Source organism: Sinocyclocheilus rhinocerous, unplaced genomic scaffold (assembly GCF_001515625.1).
Source record: "Sinocyclocheilus rhinocerous isolate Xijiao unplaced genomic scaffold, SAMN03320098_v1.1 scaffold2106, whole genome shotgun sequence".
NCBI lineage: Eukaryota > Metazoa > Chordata > Actinopteri > Cypriniformes > Cyprinidae > Sinocyclocheilus > Sinocyclocheilus rhinocerous.
Window position 1 is genome coordinate 216083 of NW_015657498.1, and position 15346 is coordinate 231428.

The window sequence follows — 15346 nt, forward strand, 5'->3', positions numbered from 1 at the left end:
TATGTTCAAAAGTTTGGGACTGGCAAGATTTTTTAATGTTTTTGAAAAAGTCTCTTATGCTCACCAAGGCTGCATTTATTATATGTATACACCAAAAACAGCAATAATGAAAGGTTTGTGGGAGAGATTAATATGGACATTTTCCTGTGGTTTACTGCTTTTTTATGATGTATCGTTCTGCACTGTTATTGAAAATGCTAATAAAAAGATTTGAAATACAAAAACTGCAATAAAACAGTAAATACTGTTATAATTTAAAAGACATGTTTATTTTAAAATGTTGTATATTCCTGTATGACAAAGCTAAATTTTCATGTTAAACAATTTTCCAGTAGTACATATTTTTAGAATTCTTTGATGAATAGAAAGTTCAAAAGTACAGCATTTATTTAAAATAGAAATCTTTTCTGATAATGTAAAAGTCTTTACTGTCACTTTTGCTTAATCCTTACTGAATAAAAGTAGCATTGTTCTTTAAAAAAAAATATATATATCTTGCCGACCCCAAATATTTGAACAGTAATATTTGTAAATTAAATTTGGAAAACAGTGCAATCAGGAAAAAAAGTTTTATTTGTTCCCAGATATTATAATAGTAGATAATATTTTCCAGTCTCATCTTACATGTTTTCAAAGACAATGGTACCCAGTATCATTTGAATTTATTATATGTAAAACCATTTTGTACATCATTCATGTAAACAATCATTCATACAAAATTCACCACTGATTTATACATCTACAGTATATCTAATAGTAACATTATGCAAAGGGTACCATTATCAATGTACACCTCTGGTATGTCAAATTAAAAATAAGCATTACTGTTCAAAAGATGAACAATCTTAATGCATTTGTAGTATTTCATAGTGATGAAGGAATGACAGGCACATTGGAGCAGTAGTTGCATACTGGGGGACCCCTTGATATATTTGCATTATGTTGCAATATTCTCTGTATTTGTTTTGTAATCAATCAATAAAATATTCTATAAGATATGTCCTGTAGGAATTGGAACCTTCAAACCGTCAGTATCGTAGTGAACTACGATTGATGTCATAACCAAAACCGAACATAGAGGTACTGCATCTTCTGCAGCAAAAATTGAAACATTTTCAAGAAAACAAAATATGTTTGTGAAAAAGTACACACAGTATTTATTTCTGGTTATTACTTTTTCTGGTCCATGACATGTTAGTGTCAGCTGCACCTCAGTGAGGTTTAGGCATCAGCAGCTTTCAAAGTAAAAGCTCAAGTATGTTTCTTGCTATATTTCGGTAACAACCGAGTCCTAACAAACTGCACAAGTCTCGTTTCCGTAAAAAATGCTGTGACGACCACACCCAGGAGACAAACTGCCCCCACGGCAACATGAACCAGCCTTAGCAACCAGCCACCATCACAGCAGAACATGCTCTGAAAGACAAAATAGTTACAAATCAGATTTAAATTTGCTCATCACAACAAACTTGATATAATTAAACAATAAGGCACAGGCATGATACCTCTGAGCAGGCTGTGAGGATGGAGCTCACGCCAAGTGCAATAATGACAGCAGAATGTGGGCGGAGCCCCCACAGAGGTGTGTATTCACTTTGCAGAAAATAGCGATGTATGTAAACAATACTGTGAGTGATTCGTAAAGCCATGTTACAGCAATTAGCCAAAATGAAGCCAACGCCACCTAACATCCAGGTTAGCCAATAAGAAAGGAGAAGAAATGATGCTGACATGCCCAGCATCACCAGATTATATCTAAAAAGAAAGAGAGAAAAGCATGTTGTTTAAACAATTTCTTAGAAAAATGGAAAAGGCTTAAATACTTATGTCTTAGAAAACAGTTTGTAAATAAATTATATATATATACTGCATATAACACTACAGTTTAAATGTTTGGGGTCAGTAAGATTTTTCGAAAGAAATGAATACTTTTATTATGCAAGGATGCATTAAATTAATCTGTGAATGTAAGGATGTTACAACAATTTTTTATTTCAATCAAATGCTGTTCTTGAATAGCAAATAAATGTTGTTGTACAAATAAAATGTATTCATATGAAGAATCCTTAAAAAATGCATCGTGGTTTCCACAAAAATATAATGCAGCACAAATTGTTTCAACTGTGATAATAAGAAGAAATGTCTCTTGAGCACCAAATCAGCACATTAGAATGATCTCTGAAGGATCGTGTGACACTGAAGACTGAAGTAATGACTGCTGAAAATTCACAGGAAAAAATTACACTTTAAAATATATTAACATAGAAAACAGTTATTTTAAATTGTAATAATATTTCACATTATTACTGTTGTTACTGTATTTTTTATCAAATGAATGAAGCTTTGGTGAGCATAAAAGACTTCTTTCAAAATCTTACAGACCCCAAATGTTCGAGTGGTACTGTATATATACAGTATAGTAATTATGTGTTGTTCACCTGTCAACCTCCTCTTTGCTCATAGCAGCAAAAACAAAACACTCTGTTACTCCATTAATGGCCAACAGCAGAACATAACAACTATAACACTGTAGAAGAGCCGGCCCTGCAAAATACACAAATAAACCATTTAAATTTTGACGGCACACATACAAATAAAAATGTATCCGCTATTTACTGTAAGCAATAAGCATATTAATGTTTTACCGGCTCCGCTGCTCAGAAGCTCCCCACCGTAGATGTCAAGTGCCAGATGAGAATATGCATAACCAAAAACTGTGATGATCAGACCAATCAAAAGCACCAGCTTCAAAAGACATTCCAGTACTTCAGCTGCCATGGAAACTTCCTCCTGTGGACCAATCAACATTTTACAGTTTGCCAACCCACATCTGGGTAGCTGCACTACATTAAATTAGGAACATAAACAGACACTGACTTGTTTTTGATGTCGTACATCTCGTCCACGCTCCAGGACTTTAGCAAAGAACACATAGAAACTCTCCTCAATGGGCAAAAAAAGAAATCTAGCCACCATTGAGCCCAGATTGTTTATTATATCATAAACCCCTGTAAATAGAAAGGAAAATAAGAATTATAATATGAATACGCTGTTTGTGTATAATAGCTTGTGTATATGAATGTACAAACTCACCTTGGTCTCCAAAGTTAAGCACATTCAAAAACGTCATCACATAACGCTCGCCTATAAAATCAAAGCGAAATATTTATTAGAAGCATTTGAACATTCAGACAAAAAAATACTGCATAATTAAGCATGATAGGCACTAACCTTCTGTAAGTATCTGTTTGAGAAATGACTGTTTGAAAAAGCTCCAGGTTAGTGTGGTCAACTTCCAGTTTAATAGTGGCTAAAACAAAAACAAACAAACATTGTAGTTGTTTCACTGAAACAAAAAATAATGTGGTGTCGTTAGGGCTGGACAATAATTCAATATCAATATGTATCGCGATATCGTATTATAAAATAAGTCACCTCATGATCCACTCTAGATGGCAGAAGGTCTGTTATGTGACTAACAGGGAACAATTTACTCTCTGCTTCCTCTGAGCCAAGGAAATGGATGAAGTATAACACGTAACAAAGCAACAAAAACCCTGCATAGACACACTGTCAAATAAAAAGCACACAGAATCAAGATTAGAAACCAGAGGACAACCAAAAACTATACAGGTGCATCTCAATAAATTAGAATGTCGTGGAAAAGTTCATTTATTTCAGTAATTCAACTCAAATTGTGAAACTCGTGTATTAAATAAATTCAGTGCACACAGACTGAAGTAGTTTAAGTCTTTGGTTCTTTTAATTGTGATGATTGAATTTATTTAATACACGAGTTTCACAATTTGAGTTGAATTACTGAAATAAATGAACTTTTCCACGACATTCTAATTTATTGAGATGCACCTGTATATGTTGTATATGTTCAGTGTGCAAACATGCAAACATATATACCTGGGCAACAGAGAAGATATAGAGTCCCCATTGAGGCGCTGAGACCACCATCACGACGGTAACAAGACATTTAGCAATCATGGCTAAGCTTTCGGCAATCACCTGCGAATATGTGTCATTTGATCAGATACATTCATCTTATTAAATCTACAATGACAATATAAAGTGCAATATAAAGCATGATAGGCAGATTCTGACACCTTCAAACGGACGAACATGTGCGCATGTGCAAGAACCCAGAGGGGTTCAGCCAGCAGCTCTGTAAGTGCAGCTAGGCAGAACAATCCAACTGCGGGAACATAATGCGGGATGGACTCTGGGTCAGGTGCCTGGAGCACCCACCACCACACACACACTAACAGCACACCCCACACACAACCCACAGGAAATCTAAGAGTTTGAGAAGAAGGTAAAAGAAAGAGAATAAAAAACATTTTACTTTTAGGTGAACTATTCCTTGAAATTTCAGATATGATAGATTTACTTATTTCCTGTAAATCTCTGATTGCAATCATTCAATCCTTTTTTTATATATAGAGTTCATTAGTGCCTCCCCACGTTTCAGCGTGTTGGTTCCAGAGGTAAGCAAATTTTGGTTAATAAACCTACAGGTATTTCTGCTTACGTGAGCCATAACAGGTTGATGACTTGTCTCCAGTTGCGCCCCGCCCCTTCGCTGCTTAGACACGCCCTCCGGAACGCCTCCCTAGACAGAAACACCAATGTAGAATAGAGCAGCATCAACCTATAACAAAAGCAAACGTTGCAGTTAGTGGGCCATTGAAAGGAATGTTCGAGTTTATGATTTGTACCTGCAAACCCACCTAACATTTACCACGCCTATCAGTTCCTTGGACACAAACCGCAAAGTAAATGCATTCAAGAGAAACGTCAACACTCGAAACATCACCTGCAACGTAAAACAATATATCAACATATACTGCTTTATTATATGTCTCTAATATAGGTGTATTTAGTGTGCTCAGAATAGCAGTGTGTGTGTAGTAGTACCTGAAGCAGAACATTATAAGAGGCCAGTGTTGAAGCACTCTTGAGCACATCTTCTGAGCCCATTGTGAACTTTACTTTTTTAAACTCAACTATTGAAACTCACTAACAACAAAATCACCGAATTCGCCGGTGGAAAATAAACGTTACCTTCGCTTCATTATACAGATATATTACTATGATACTGTACTACAATAGTCTCCAATTAGATTTGCCATTTGGTATTTAACAACTGTACAATTTGTCAAATGGAATATACTTCCGTTTCTCAGTTGAAATATTTCAAAATAAAAGTCCGCGTATATCGGTGGCGTTTCTAATGACGCTTTGGGGGAAAATGGACGACTCGCGTTATTTTATAATTATTCAAAATGTTCATAATATTCTGCAATGAGACAAAAATCTATGTTCGACTGTACGTTGTAGCACTTTTAACTTGTTACAACTAACAGGAAGTTTTTTCTGGAAGGATTATGATTCACTAGAATCGAATCTTTCGCATCGAGTTCAACAAGATTCTTTCAGTCGCCCTTTCTGCAGGTTACACCGCCAGTGTGTGACGAGAATCTTTCTGTGTTATGAACAACTCAATGAATCATTCACTCGATTCATTACAATGACCGAGTCGATAAAATGTGTCATTCAACAACAACACCACTACGGACCTGACCAATGCTAGAATGTGAGCCTTCATTAATTAAGTATTCAGTAACTTTTCGAATCAATTTGTGTGTCCTGCTGTCAGCAAATATTTTATATGTGTACTTGGAAAGGGTTGCTAATGGTTGCTTCATCAGAACTGCTCATCTCTGCTGCACAGAAGTTACTGTGTCCTCGTAAGAAACGTTTATCTCCGGCCACATGTCTTGATGTGACTGTTCAAATAATGGCTGTGGATCTGGGCGTCAAACTTGCGCTACTTTACGACAGTAATGCAGCATCTCCAGAACAGCTTCAGATGTACCTCAATGCTCTACAGGAGTCTGGAGTTGTAACCAATCCACTACGGATTCTGTCCATTGATGGCAACACATTCATTTTTAACCGTGCCACTATTGAATCCCACCTGGACGAACTGCTCCAAAGCAAAGGTCTCATTCTGATTGACGTATGTCCCTCAAAAAAACAAGCTGTTCTGGCTGGCTTTGAAAAGAAAACTGAGGATATGATCAAAACTCTTTCAGGATTCTTCATGAATGAGCTGGATAAAGGCTCCTTGGTGCTTGTATTAGGAGAGGAGTTGTATAATGACTGGAACTTGTGCACTCTTTTTGGAATCCTGTTAGGCTATCCAGCCTCATACTGGTTTGACCAAACTAAAGGATTCGGGAACTGTCTGTGTATGACACCACTGGTGGTGTGCACCGTTTGGGTCAAATGGCACACCTGTGACATAAATCATCGCTGTTGTCTTTACTCTTTCAGTGTTCCTGAAGAGCTATGGTCAGAAGTACAATGTCATGTGCAACAGTGGACTGAGCGTCTGAGAGAGAGATTTAACAGACAGCCAGTTCTGACTGATCTCTGCTTTTCTAGGGAAACGGTCACTTTGCCCTCTGTGACCCTTTGAATAAACTTTTCTTTTTTATTATTAAATATGTGTTTACATTCATTATTTATTCAATTATTTGTTAATTTCATAATTTTTTTTCATGCATCACCTATTTTCGGTATCATTTATGCTCTTCATGGATTTCTTACCAAAGCAACGTGTAATAATGTGTGCATATAATAACTTCAGGCAGTGAATCTCAACCTTTTTTTTTAATTTCAGATCCTTCAGATTCCCAGCTCCATGTTGGCACTCATTTTCTATAGGGTTCAGGTCAGGGATCTGGGACAGCCATGGCAGATGCTTCATTTTGTGCTCAGTGACACAAAGCAGTCATTTTTGTGTTGATTTTGATGTTTGTTTTGGATCATTGTCCTGATGGACGATCCAACCACAGGTTTAGATTTTTTTTGTTGTTGTTGGTTTTTGATAGAATCCATGATGCCATGTATCTGAACAAGATGTCCAGGACCTCAGGCAGAAAAATAGGCCCACAACATTAAAGATCCAGCAGTATATTTTACTGTGGACATGGGCATCTGGTGGGTTTGCTGCCTAAAATCTTTTTTTTTTTTTTGCCCACAACATTAAAGATCCAGCAGTATATTTAACCGTGGGCATGGGGTACTTTTTATCCCTGTTTGCACCAAACCCATCTGGTGGGTTTGCTGCCAAAAAGCTCTTTTCTTTTAGTTTCATCTAACCATAAAAACCAGTCCCTTTGAAGTTCCAGTTGTGTCTGACAACTGAATATGCTGGAGTTTTTCTTGAAACACCTCCCGAACAACATGTGGTGATGTAGGGGCCGTTTGAACCCAAGGTTCAACTAATCTCTGCAATTCTCCAGCTGTGATCCTTGGAGAGTCTTTGGCCACTCAAACTCTCCTCCTCACCATGCATTAGGACGATATAGACACACGTCTTCTTCCAGGCAGATTTGTAACATCTTTAGTTGATTGGAACTTCTTAATTATTGCCCTGATGGTAGAAATGGGGATTTTCAATGCTTTTGCTATTTTCTTACAGCCACTTTCTATTTTATGAAGCTCAACAATCCTGTTCTACACATCAGAACTATATTCTTTGGTTTTACTCCTTGGGATGGATGAATAAGGGAATTTGGCCTTTGTGTTCCTCATATTTATAATCCTGTGAAACAGGAAGTTAAGGCTGCACAAATTCATGCTCCTAGTCACCCTGGTGTGCTAAAAAATGTACTTATATTTTATACTTATTATTTTAATATTTTACTCATAAGAATTTCATAATGTGAGTTTCCCCCCACTTTCAGTTGTTTTACTTCAATGAAAGGTTAGAATTTTGTGAATTTTTTGAATGAAAGATCAAAAAGATTAACAATGCAGATTTATTTTCACAGCCACCTTTACTCATATTTACCAAGGGTGCAAATATTAGTGGAGGGCACTGTATATCTAAAATTATATACATACATTATACTCAAAGCGATATAACAAATCTCAACTGCTTGATTGTTTATATTGTTTAAAAATGTAAACTAAATAATCGCCCAGCTCTAAACTTCTCAATGCAAGCAACTATAAGGCATAAAGATATTAAGATGTTATAAACATTAACGCCATGATTTTCTGTAAAATTGCTTTGAAACAATGTGTATTGTGAAAAGCATTATACAAATACAACTGAACATGACCGATATTTTCAGACAGAGCAAATGATTAACATGTACATTTTTTTTAATGTGTTTCAATACATTTTAAAAACATCCTAGTACATTCACATATATTCAAAAATACATATTTAAATAGTCATTCATCTTTAACCAAACTTCTATTAGTAAATAAAAAAAAGTAATAATCCATACAGCTCATTTAGAATGTCATCATTACCGTTACTGTTTCCCTCATTGATTCTTGAGAAGCTCTGTAACTTTTCAGAGAGTAAATTCTAGATGGGAAATGCAGTTGTCCCTTGGAACCTACTTTATCATTTTGAAGTATTTAAGCTTAACTCATTAATGCCAATGCTGTATTCTGTATTGCACTTCAAACTCTAGCTAAAGAATGTGTGTATATGTTAAAGTAATTCTGTAACTTGAGGTAGAGATCTGTTGTTTTATGTAAGCAGCCTAGAACCAAACCAAATCTATGTTCCAGTAATCTTGTGACGAGTCGAATGCTGAGGTTCAGAATAGCTTCAAGGAAAAGAGTCCGTTTCTCAGAGTTGAATTGCCGGCAGCACTTCTCCACAACGCGCACTCACCCTGATGTCAGTAAGATGATCAGCTCTCGTGGGTCCTATATTCACAATGGCTATTGGAAGCTTTCTTTCACTAGCAGCGAGGAGAAAGCGGTACCCTGAAAAAACCTAAAAAGGAAAACAAATGCCTTCACCTTTTTCCAAATGTCTTGAGAAAGTATTGAGACAAGGAGGAAAAATTATTTGCATTATCTACATCAGGAATACTCATTAACTAGTTCAAACTCTAGTCAAACACACCTGAACCAACCACTCAAGGTCTTTGGGTTTACTTGAAGACTGCACTGGAACAGGGTTGGAACTATTTGTGGGGATCAGTGTTATTTTAGTATTACTGAGATACTATTGCTCTTATAGTAAATACTATTATAATATTATAATATATAGTAATGATACTATTATTATAATATTTTTAATTAGTTTCAATTTTTTTAATTTTTAATTTTAATGATATATTATTATATTTTACTTTGATAAATATTTTATTATTTAATTTGTTTATTTTTAGTTATTTTACACTTCTCCGTTGTTTGTTTTCGTCATTTTCATTAGTTTTTATGCTTTTTATGTCTATATAGTTTGTATTTATTTTTATTTCAGCTTTAGTTTCAGTTATACTTGCATCAAGTTAAACTAAATGAAAATGAGAAATAAATGAAAGCTTATTCCTGCCACAGAATTAAATAAGTTAAAAAAAGGTAACTGACTTTCTCTCACAATACTTCAACAGTTTTTTTTCTCATATAGTTTATATTCTGAGACAAAAAAAAAAAAGTAATAAGATGACAAAATTGCAAGATATAATTTAAGAATTACAAGAAAAAAAAGTCTTAATTACCTTTTTTTTAATTTAATGGTGGAAACAAGCTTCCATAAAAATGTTACCTCTGTGGTACACCGACTACATTGGTCAAAGGTTAGGTTATCTAGATTCAGACCAGAACTGGATCCTATTTGTGATAGGTGTAGACAGGCTCCTGCGTGCCTTATACATATGTTTTGGACATGTCCAGCTTTGTATAACTTTTGGAAATCGATCTTTGATGCTTTCTCAGAAATGATAGAATTGCCAATAGATCCATCTCCTTTTATTGCTATATTTGGCATCACAGCACAGAACATGCGTCTAAGTGGTTATAATTGTAAAATGTTGGCCTTTTCCACTTTACTTGCCAGAAGATTAATATTGCTTAAATGGAAGGACCCTCTTCCCCCCACTTTTTCTCATTGGATTAAGGACGTCATGCAACATCTTAAACTGGAAAAAATAAGATACTCACTTCAAGGGTCTACCCAGAGATTCTATGCAATCTGGCAACCTTTTCTGTCATTTGTTGAAAAACTCAAGTAGGGAATACAGTCCCAAATTTGTATAACTCAGGGTTTCCTTTTTTTTTTTAAATTTATTATTATAATTTTTTTTAATGTAATTGATACTTTTTGTCTGATGGGTAGTCGGGTGGGTGGAGGTGGGGTTTTGAATATATATTTTGTATTGCATTGTTTTGATCTTTTGTTTGTTCTTGCATATTATACAATTTTAAATAAACAGACCTTGTTAAAAAAAAAATGTTACCTCTGCAGCTAGCAGAAATAAAGTATTTTTTCTTTAATTTCAGTTTCTTTTAACATTTATTTTACTTCAAGTATCAAAATTCTTTTGTGGTTTTAGTGTCAGTTAAGTATTATAACCACGGGGATTTTGATTCAAATCTTTTAAATCCATTCACCTAAAAAGCTCTAAATGACCTTACAGCTCATTTAGAATTCCATGATTACCATGAACGTTTCCCACATTGATTTTTGAGGAGCTCAGTAACTTTTTAGAGAGAAAATTCTAAATGGGAAATGCAACTGTCCCTATGAACCCACTTAAAATAATAATTTAAAATAATAAACTTGAAATAACAATTTTAAAGTATTTAATATAAAATATAAAGTTTTTCCTCTTAACTCATTAGTGCCAATGCTGTATTTTTAATTGCACTTTAAACTCTAGCTAACTAACCAAGAACATGTGAATATGTAAAAATAATTCTATAAACTTAAGCAGCAATCTGTTGTATTATGTTTTTTACCCCCAAAAAATCTGTAAATGAACAATAATTTGTTCTTTGACTCCTTTATGTACGAGACATCATTACACCAGTAGATGGCAGCCAGTGAGTAGGAATAAGTAACCCTGGTCTAGGTGAATAGGAAATATTTTTAAAAGTGATATTGATAAAGGGTTACTCACCTGAAGAGAAGATCCAGCCACAAGCACAGCATCAGACTCGGCCAGCTTGTTATGCACAAAATTAACTGTAGTCCGGTTCACTACATCACCAAAGAAAGTCACCTCAGGTTTGAGTACACCTCCACAGGCATCACATGCAGGTATTCTGAAGTTCAGCACCTGCTCCTCTTCCAGAAACACATCTCCATCTGGGGCTACAGCACCTGCACTTGCTGCCCAGCCAGGGTTAAGAGCTGAAAATGGCTTCTGAAGCTCGGCACGTGGAGTCAGTTGCCCGCAGTCCAAACACACAACCCTAAGAGCGGACCAAACATAAATTCACAAAAAATAGTTTTTTTTCCCCCTCTCTTAGATTCTGCCGATTCTTTAACTCTGTAATCAAATAATCTTCAATCATGTCCTGCTTTACCTGTGTGTAGATCCATGAAGTTCAGTTAGTCTCTGTTGTCCAGCCTTTGAGTGTAATGCGTCTACATTCTGAGTGACAAGCCAGTGCAGTTTTCCTTTTTCCTCCCAGTCTCGTAATGTGAAATGCGCTGAATTCGGCTGGTGTGAGGAGAACTGTGGCCACCCCACGTAGTTCCGTGCCCAGTATCGTTGCCTTGATTTCGCACTGCGCACAAACTCTGAGTGTTGCATAGGCCGCCTGTTAGTCCGTGCGTACAGTCCCACACCTTCTGATCTATAGTCTGGAATTCCAGATTCAGTGGAGAGTCCGGCGCCGCTTATTACAAACAGACGAGAAGACTGTGACACAAAGGCCTGGAGTTGTTCCAAAGCACTGGAGTCAATTGAGCCACTTGCAGGAACAAATCGTTGTACACTAGCTTGTAGTGTAGAGGCACGTCTTCCCACTACCACACAAGGTGGAAGTGATCTCCATGAAAACAGCATCTACAGGCCTGTTCGTACAATGGCAGATAACAACAAATAAAACAATAAACAACTATTTATTAACAACAAGCAACTGTTTTGCACAATAGTTGGTCTATTATACAATGACATTTACATGTTATAGTCTGAAATATGGTGAACTAAGTTATTTAATAAATAAAGTTGTTCAGTTAATTTGTTATTCAATAAAATATACTTGGAAATGTGTTTCCAATATACATGAAAAATTACCTAATAATAACAAAGCCTTATGATATATAACCTTTTGTGCAATATCTAAACGGTGTATGGTATTTATTAAATCATAACATTACTGAACATAAATCTTGTGCAATATATTTAATGGTATCCGAGCATAAAGTCAATTATTACGTTATAAACATAATGACTAAATAGTCATGTCAGTTAATTGTGAGGTCTGTAAGTTAGGTGGAATGTGACCAACTCATTGTATAACTTAAGCTAGGACACTAATAAACATGGCATGGACATTATGCCTCGTGTGAATATACCTATACTTTTAACAAATATTTCAGATGCACAACTAATTACATTACTTTAATAACGTACCTGTATTAATAAAATCCTTGGCACCAAAAGTCTTTCGCAAACATTAGTACAGTAGCCGTAGCGGTCATCTAAACAAGAACTTCCGTGTTGCTACACAGGTGCATGATGGTAAATGTAGTTAGTTCATGTCCACCCGTTTTGGCCTATGGTTTTGGCACATTGAAGCATCTCCAGCTGTGATGAAACAGATAAACTCTCCAGTATTGCACTCACAGATATATATATATATATAATATATCTTAAGAGAGTATTTTATTGTATGTCAGTAATGATACAAAATAAACCATATACATTATGACCCATGCTTCTTTAACATTGTCAAAAATTTTGTTTCATAGCTGTTGTTTAGAATATGCTGCACACATCTTGATTGCAGAACTGTAAGATATCTGTCAAAAAATGAAAAAGAAATAATTCATCAATTCATTAAAAACAATAGCCCGTTTTGGCACATTGAAGCATCTCCAGCTGTGATGAAACAGATAAACTCTCCAGTATTGCACTCACAGATATATATATATATATATAATATATCTTAAGAGAGTATTTTATTGTATGTCAGTAATGATACAAAATAAACCATATACATTATGACCCATGCTTCTTTAACATTGTCAAAAATTTTGTTTCATAGCTGTTGTTTAGAATATGCTGCACACATCTTGATTGCAGAACTGTAAGATATCTGTCAAAAAATGAAAAAGAAATAATTCATCAATTCATTAAAAACAATAGCCCAAATTTAAAAAATGCATTAATAACCAGAGACATTTTACTTATGTTTTTTTTTAAATCAAACTTTTTAAAAGTTCAGTAATTGAATATAAACGCAAACAAATAATTGGTGTGCATATATAATAATAATAATTTGTTTCCATTTATTCTCACTTGAGTGTGTGCAGTTAAAGATGCTCTCAGCCTGTGAATAGAACTCTTCTCCCAGTATGGTGCGGTAGTCCATGTGACTGGTGTGAACAAGGCACTTTGTAGCATCTTTAAAGAGCAGGTCACTCTCTCCATACTGCTGAGACTCAAACAGGTGGAACCCAGAATTTGGACGAGCTGCTATGGTTTCCTATAGCACAAAACACATCAGGTTTCAGATTCTAAAAGACTCTCAAATCAATCAAATGATAATCACTTCAGTGTGCAGACCTGTGACTTCATTAAAAGGTCATAAATGCGAGCTATAAGAACAGGACGCGTCATAACAATATTTGGAGGGATTGCCCCTAAGTTGCAGGTCTTCCACTCTGTCAGAGGAGCCCGGCTGCCATCGCCGCAGAGTAACTCAAAGTCCCAAGTGAGCCAACCCTCTGCCCAGCCACTGGTGTTTAGACCTGTCCATCAAACACATCACACATATTACCAATGAGATTCATACCGATGACATTTCTCAGAGTTTACATCTTACGTTCAATGTTACTCTCCAGATTGTGGTGTTCCATGAAGGCCACGTCTCCGAAGCTCTTTCCACTGGGGTCTCCAACCAAGCATCTGAAGTAAAATACATTTTAAAGCCTGCAAAGCTGCACGGTTTGCACTATAGTACATTAGTAATGGGAGATAAGACATTTTTCTGTATACCATTTTATTTGAACTGTTCAGAACAGCAATTCCTCACCTTAATGCACCCATATTGCCATAGTAACGCTCATTATGGTTGTCAGCACACCGTTTGGTGGCAGCTTCCTCAGTCCCACCCATACACACCTTACATAGATTGCCTTGACCTCCTGGCAAACAACCTTTCCAAAACACCTCAGTGTACACTGAAAACAGAGAGGGTTACATTAAAGGAATTGTCCACCAAAAAATGAACATTTGCTGAAAGCATACACACCCCAAGGCCATCCAAGATGCAGATGACATTGTAACTGTAAAGCGCCGTTTCAAACCAATCCATAATTCCAAAAAAAACATTTCCTCTAGTGAAGAAGTCCATCTCCTGTTGTCCTCTCACATCAAAATTCACCAACATATTTGTCACTTGTAAAAGGTGCTTGATATGTGCACATTTCTCTCCTGATTCAACCAGATGACTTTTTCATCATGGATAGAGGACTCGTAATGGTTTAAAGTTGAAAACATCTTAATGATGGATTTGTTCATTACAAACATGCAGTTCTTCATTTCACAAGACGTTAACTGATGAACTGGAGTCATGTGGATTACTTGTGGATTAATGTGATGTTTTCATCAGCTGTTTTTATCAGTTGATTCTGACGGCACCCATTCACTGCAAAGGATCCACTGGTGAGCAAGTGATGTAATGCTACATTTCTCCTAATGTGTTGCAATGAATAAACAAACTCATCTGCATCTTGAATGGCCTGAGGGTAAGTAAATTTTCAGCAAATTTTCATTTTTTGGTGAACTATTCCTTTAAAGGGTCATGAAACCCCCGGTTTCAGCACTGGTTAGTTCTCACCATAGTTTTAAAAAATGCTAAAACAGTGGGCGTGGTGCGCTGCGAGCAGAGGGGGAAGAGGGGAGAGAGACAACACACACAGTTTGGGGTTCAGACAGTTTCATTTCACTCCCATCGAGTTAAAAACACAAATAAATGCACAGCCATTTGCACTCTGTATCGAAAACATACATGAACGTGCTGTTGCACCTCTGAGAACTTTTTAAGGCTTATTCTGCGGCGATTATTTAAGCCTTTTGACGGGTTGTGTCATGGAGCTGTAAAAACGGTTATACTCACTAAGTGAATGAATCGCGTTTGTGCCGAACTCTTATTAAAAAAGCAAAAACAAACACTCTCCTTCGATTCATGAACGTTTCTCTCAGATAATGTATGCGATCTCACAGTCTGAAGCGTCTAGTCATAGCAAATCAACACATGCTGTTGTGAATAATTAAGCGAAGCGTCTTCTCATAGGATAAGAACACGCAGTCTCATGAATAATTTAATAGACACCGAC

The 15346-nt window shown here is 36.0% G+C and overlaps 4 protein-coding genes across 5 annotated transcripts in view; 1 reads left to right on the top strand and 3 right to left on the bottom strand.

The window, feature by feature from the left end:
- Positions 1-651: 651 nt before the first annotated feature.
- LOC107721169 (protein RFT1 homolog) lies at positions 652-5171 on the bottom strand. Of its 2 annotated transcripts, XM_016529040.1 has the most exons (13): positions 4927-5171; positions 4740-4825; positions 4541-4660; positions 4116-4305; positions 3916-4017; positions 3436-3570; positions 3232-3310; positions 3094-3144; positions 2878-3008; positions 2646-2790; positions 2439-2544; positions 1506-1755; positions 652-1416 (listed from the first exon to the last, which is right to left on the bottom strand). In XM_016529040.1, the coding sequence occupies exons 1-13, from the start codon at positions 4987-4989 to the stop codon at positions 1252-1254; spliced, it is 1623 nt and encodes a 540-aa protein (XP_016384526.1). In that variant the 5' UTR covers positions 4990-5171; the 3' UTR covers positions 652-1251. The 2 variants fall into 2 exon arrangements, with proteins under 2 accessions (XP_016384526.1, XP_016384527.1); XM_016529041.1 differs by lacking the exon at positions 3436-3570.
- Positions 5172-5543: 372 nt separating this feature from the next.
- LOC107721171 (UPF0739 protein C1orf74 homolog) lies at positions 5544-6493 on the top strand. The gene has a single exon (XM_016529044.1). The coding sequence runs from the start codon at positions 5681-5683 to the stop codon at positions 6491-6493; it is 813 nt and encodes a 270-aa protein (XP_016384530.1). The 5' UTR covers positions 5544-5680.
- A 1733-nt stretch (positions 6494-8226) lies between these two features.
- On the bottom strand, positions 8227-12799 carry LOC107721201 (NAD-dependent protein lipoamidase sirtuin-4, mitochondrial-like). Its single transcript, XM_016529097.1, has 4 exons — positions 12417-12799; positions 11362-11854; positions 10953-11247; positions 8227-8821 (listed from the first exon to the last, which is right to left on the bottom strand). Exons 2-4 carry the CDS (start codon positions 11844-11846, stop codon positions 8672-8674), a joined length of 930 nt encoding a protein of 309 aa, XP_016384583.1. The 5' UTR covers positions 11847-11854; positions 12417-12799; the 3' UTR covers positions 8227-8671.
- Positions 12800-12930: 131 nt separating this feature from the next.
- Positions 12931-15346, bottom strand: part of sxph (saxiphilin) — an 11245-nt gene continuing 8829 nt past the window's right edge. Inside the window, exons 13-17 of the mRNA XM_016529091.1 lie at positions 14041-14188; positions 13831-13913; positions 13572-13756; positions 13305-13491; positions 12931-13101 (exon numbers count right to left, since the gene is read on the bottom strand). Of these exons, the coding sequence (XP_016384577.1) occupies positions 13058-13101; positions 13305-13491; positions 13572-13756; positions 13831-13913; positions 14041-14188 (647 nt within the window). The 3' untranslated portion in view covers positions 12931-13057. The remainder of the gene's footprint in view (positions 13102-13304; positions 13492-13571; positions 13757-13830; positions 13914-14040; positions 14189-15346) is intronic.